Source organism: Myotis davidii, unplaced genomic scaffold (genome assembly GCF_000327345.1).
Source record: "Myotis davidii unplaced genomic scaffold, ASM32734v1 scaffold2001, whole genome shotgun sequence".
NCBI lineage: Eukaryota > Metazoa > Chordata > Mammalia > Chiroptera > Vespertilionidae > Myotis > Myotis davidii.
The window spans coordinates 52,469-58,321 of NW_006291200.1; the positions used below are offsets into that span (position 1 = coordinate 52,469).

Consider the following 5,853-nt stretch of genomic DNA (forward strand, 5'->3'; position numbering starts at 1 on the left):
ACGACCAAACGAGTATTATATGAAATGCTGAAGGGTATTCTTTAAGAAGAGGAAGAAGAAAAAAAAGGTAAAGATACAAACTATGAACAACAAATACATATCTATCAACAAGTGACTCTAAAGATCAAGTGAATAAATAATCTGATGAACAGAATAAACTGGTGAATATAATAGAATCAGGGGCATAGAAAGGGATTGGACTGACAATTCTTGGGGGGAAAGGGCTGTGGGGGTGCAGGAAGAGACTGGACAAAAATCATATACCTATAGATGAGGACGGGGGTGTGGGGGTAAGGGCAGAGGGTGGGGTAGGAACCGGGTGGAGGGGACCTATGGGGGGAAAAAGAGGAACAACTGTAATAATCTGAACAATAAAGATTTAATTAAAGAACAAAAAGAATATCCTTTCAGTATTTTTCATTGAACTTTAATAACTGATTCTAAAATTTATTTGGAAGAATAAGAGCTTAGAATGAAAAACCCAGTTAATGTAAAAATAACGTATTTCTGTGTGAAGTAAAATTGTTAAAAGTGTGTAATAGTGACACAGAAATCAGACAAAATAGATTAGAGGAAAACAGAATACAAAGTATAGAAACAAATCTAGGGGATTGGTTACAGAATAAAATTGACATTTGAAATCAGTGTGGGAAGAAAAAGCTTTTCTGTAAATGGTGTTGAGACATTACCTATTCATGTGGGAAAAAATGTAGCTGGATCCCCACACATAAAAATTCTAACTGTTTAAAAAAAATTTTTAAACAGAGCTAGTGGCAGTAATAAGAAGAAAATATAGAGGAATATATTTGTCACTAGGGGCAAGAAGGACCTTCTGAATGACTCATATTAAACATAAAGAGAAATATTGTTAAAATTTGTTATCATTAAAACACTTTGGTATATCAAAAGCAGCTATATTCTGACTCCCTCCACTCACTCTTTATTTTTTATTTTCAAGGTCAAGTGAATGGTTTTATGTAGTGAACATTCTATCTGTTGGAAGTAATAAAATATTTTTTGATTTAAAAGTTATTATGAGCAAAGTTAAATATCTAGTGGTACACTGGGACTAGATATTTGCAATTCCTATAACACACAAAGACTTGATATAATGCATGAAAAAGAAAAATAACTGAATAGAACAATGGACAAAGGATATGTATGAACAGGTTAGTCACAGATAGAAGATATGACATAAAAATATACAAAATTATACTCCTTTCTTCACGAAGATTTAGAAGCCTAGAATGATATAAACTCATAAGAGTTGTCATTGCCCTAACCGGTTTGGCTCAGTGGATAGAGCATCGGCCTGTGGACTGAAGGGTTCCAGGTTCGATTCCAGTCAAGGGCATGTACCTTGGTTGCAGGCACATACCCAGTGGGAGGTGTGCAGGAGGCAGCTGATCGATGTTTCTTTCTCATCTATGTTTCTAACTATCCCTCTCCCTTCCTCTCTGTAAAAAATCAATAAAATATATTTTTTTTAAAAGAGTTGTTATTTGGGGCAGGGGAATGGGCAGTAGGATTTGAAGGCATGCTCAAAAGGCTTTTTTTAAAAAAAATAATAAAGTTTAATTTAAAAGATTCATTAAATTTGGCAGTATGTACGTAATGGGTAAACTTTGCTATAAGTTTCATTGGAATGGATATGTGGAGGCAAAAGTTAAATGGATGGAAAAATGAAGAGAAGTTCAAGATCCAGAGATAGGGGTTGTAGTCTATTATTCTGAAGGATCTGGATATGAATGAAAATGGATGGTGGAAAACAATAGATGTGACATTGGATCTAGAGAAGAATATTTTTTGCTTATAATATCTATCTTTATACAAATTCCCTCACATATATGTATATGTTATATGTACATGTAGTGTAGAAGAGGCCATTAGATAGATTAAAAACAGAGAAAGATTACAATATAGGAGAGAATGAATAAATCAATGAGGTGAATTATATTAACATTTAGACATTATACATGCTTGTCAAGGATATGGTAATTTTAGAACATGACTACTTCTGACCTACTGATTTCCAAGGTGTTCTACCACTATGAAAATGATTCTAATGAGAATCTTATCTGTGCAATATTCTGAGTATATCAATACTTTTAAACCAAATATCCTTAACTAAATATTTTCATAGGGAAAAATGAGAAAAAAATTACCCTAAAAGAAATCCCCATTGCCAGGGAAAATTCAAAAGGAAGTGGGAAATAACAGCAGTTGAAAATGCCTCCATGAGGCATGGCCCCAAGGACAACCTTATACAAACTCTCGTCAAACGCTTCAAAGCCTGAAATATAAACACAGTCATATTTAGACACACTTATAATGGCCAGCAAGAAAATTATTTAAGCAAATTTTAAAATATATAGTATTAGACTAAATTAAGTCTTCCTGATTGTTCCTGGGATTGAAATGTTCATACAAATCATTTTATATGTCATGATAGATTGGATTACAAACCACTGCACATTTTATCAAATTTATTTTTAATTGATTTGAGAGAAAGCGAGATTGACTTGTCAATCCACTCATTTATGCATTCATTGGTTGATTCTTGTATGTGCCCAGACCAGGAATCGAACTAGCAACCTTGGCGTAGCAAGAGGATGCTCTAACCAACTGAGCTACCTGGCCAGGGCTAAACACTGTTGTATTTTAATTGTTAAAAAAGATCAATTTCTTTGTGCTTAGATAAGTATCTCCCTTAATCTTCCTAGTAAACAGTATAATGAAAGTATAGGTTTATATCCATCAGTTAACTTTCAGAGATGAACTATTCGATTAACTTAATAATTGTAAATAAAGAATATCAACATGATAAAAAAGAAAATCACTTAAAAGCTGCATAATTAACTAAAAGGAAGAACATTAAAATTTTTTCATTGGTTTAAACTTTCTATTGGAGAACTTAATTAATTAGCACTGTCTATAATTATTTATACTCCTGAGATAGTACCACTAAACTTATATATTTGTCACATCTATTTGAGAAGCTGTTATGTGAATCTTTTTAAAACCCAAATAGATTTATGATCCCTAGATAATAATATTTTAGAAAATGTTATAAAAGATTAGCTTTTACAATAATGCAAAAATAATGGGGAACATACTTTTATAGGGAAAAGTCATAAAACAAAAATATTATTGAAATTTTTAATCTCTCTGAAAAAAAAACGTAAAATAAAAGCAAAAAACTTTTATAGGGTACTTCATCCTTTGTTAACTAAAAAGCAAATAGTTCTCCATAGAAGAGCCACAACTCCCAAATACAAATGCTGGATAAGGGCCATTTATCTCTATGCAAATAATTAAAGACTATCTCTAATGGAGATCTTACATCACAGTGATTTCTCTTCATATCAGTAATAATGACAAGAAGTATAAATTATGGTGCCAATATTTCTGCAAATTTTTGTTCTGTATCTTAGTTTTGCTTACAGATTCCACTTGAAATAGCTATAAAAAAATTCTTCCTCTTTTTCTTTTCTACCAGCCTCTAATATTTAAAGTAACTTTACTCACGGTACAATGGGAAATCTACCTGTAGATCGAGTCCAAGTCCAGCTTTTATTAGGATAAGGGTAAGGGCAATATTTCTTAAAGTTGAAGACCACTCCTTACTAACATGGATGCGCTCACTGATATATGGAGCATTCCTAATGGCAAAACCAGCCAATAACATCCCTTCAAAAAAGAAAATAAATCGTGTTTGATTCAGTTCATTTTTCCAAGAGGAAAACAGAAATGCTTAACTTTCCTTTTTCAAACACACTATGTCTTTCATTACTTTGGTGAAGGGCAAGTTACACACAAGTAGAGGAGACAGCATAAAGAAATGGAAGTAAAAAATGGTATATCTTAATGGAGGCAAAAATGGAGTGGGAGAATGGGCAGGAGAATGGGTCTCAGATTGTGAATATATACTCCCACTCCACACTCCCACCTGCTTTGGCAGAGTAAGGCACCATGGGAAAGTTTTAGGCAGGAAGTGACATAATGACTCTTGCATTTACTATGTGATGGTCTTGGTGAATAGACAGGCATAAAATTGGAGGAGAGACCATTGAAAAGCCTCTACCATAGTCCATAGTAGAGCTGGAAATATTGCTTAAGCTAGAATGAGAGTCAAATTCTGAAGAGGAGAAAAGAAGATTCAACAAATACTTAGGAAGTGCTGAAAGAGTGCAATGGACATAGGGTGTTAGAAATAAAATGGAGATTATTACTATTACAATTTTACTGAATATTTGGATGGACTGAATACTTAGAAGATATGAGACATCTCTGATAGTTCTTCATTAATTTTCCTCTGTCCACCTGGAGGTTATGTAAAAAGGTGATGAAGAAATAGGTATAAAACAGGTCAAGCAGGTGATATATCTATGAATACACATAGTGGAGATGCCCAAACAGCTTACTCAAAAACTGTAAGACTTTTTGATGCTATAGACACTATAATATTTGAATTTGTAATTGAATTAGGTTATCTACAGGAAAAATCAGTGTTTCCCTAATTTTTTTCTATGATACATTTAAAATTAAGTTAAAAAATGTCCTATTAAATGATAAAGCAACAAGAATGATATACTGAGTATATTTAAGTTATTTTAAAAATATATTTCAGAAAAAATTTTTGGGTGTATATATAAAGAGAATACTTCTATAAATTAGCTATATATACACACATATACAATACATACACATATAAAGATGCTATATAAATTATATTACATTAAAACATTTCTAAATTATATTTATTCTGACTAGAATATGCTCATAATTTACATGTAATCAATAAAAAGAAATTAGAGTTAATTATACCCTTACCAAAAAGAGGTGGAAGTGGAGGCACTGAAGGTATTCTAATGACTTCCAAAAGTTTGCCCCAATTACGGAACAACAAAAGACAAATAACAGTTGAAATGAATTTTTATCAGGGTAATGTTCAGGGCTTGAGATTGATGAGATTGCAAACCATATCACAACAAGTAAAGTTCCTGAAATATAAAAAAATACATATATATATATATATATATATAGAGAGAGAGAGAGAGAGAGAGAGAGAGACATAGATATATACATCTGAAAATGGATTATATTTTATCAAGTATCTTATTAATAGCCAGTGCTATCTAAAGATACATAGTGTAGACCACTGATTTTCAACTGGTGTGCCACAAGAATTTTGAAGTATGCAGGAGGTGGCTGATTGATGTTTCTCTCTCATCAATGTTTCTAACTCTCTATCTCTCTCCCTTCCTCTCTGTAAAAAATCAATAAAATATATATATTTTTAAAAAAAAGACAACAGCCAACACAAAACTAGCCTTCAGGTGTGAATGCCCTGTGTTCAAGCCCTGCGTTGAAGCATAAATATATATTATAGAATTGCATCTTACTGGTCACAATGCATAAGGTTGTGTATAATAAGTTAATTCTTGGTAACCAGAAATCTTTATATATAAATACTAGAGGCCTGGTGCACAAAAATTTGTGCACTCTGGGAGGGGGGGTCGGGAGGGGGTCACTCAGCCTGGCCTGTGCCCTCTCGCAGTCGGAGACCCCTCAGGGGATGACCACCTTCTGGCTTAGGCCCGCTCCCCAGGGAGTGGGCCTAAGCTGGCAGTCAGTCATCCCTCTGGCATCCTGGGAGCCCTCGGGGGATGTGCACTTGCCAGCTGGGAGCAGGCCTAAGCTGCAGTCGGACATCCTTAGTGCTGCTGAGGAGGCAGGAGAGGCTCCCACCACCACCACTGTACTGGCAGCCATCAGCCTTGCTTGTGGCTGAGCCAAGCTCCCTCTGTGGGAGCGCACTGACCACCTGAGGGGAGCTCCAGCACAGAGAGT

General features: G+C 34.2%; 1 protein-coding gene across 1 annotated transcript in view; it reads right to left on the minus strand.

The window, feature by feature from the left end:
• Positions 1-5,853, minus strand: part of LOC102761402 (sodium/hydrogen exchanger 9B1-like) — a 60,425-nt gene that overhangs the window by 41,864 nt on the left and 12,708 nt on the right. Inside the window, 4 exon segments of the mRNA XM_015564349.1 lie at positions 2,166-2,293; positions 3,548-3,690; positions 4,834-4,893; positions 4,896-4,957. Of these exon segments, the coding sequence (XP_015419835.1) occupies positions 2,166-2,293; positions 3,548-3,690; positions 4,834-4,893; positions 4,896-4,957 (393 nt within the window).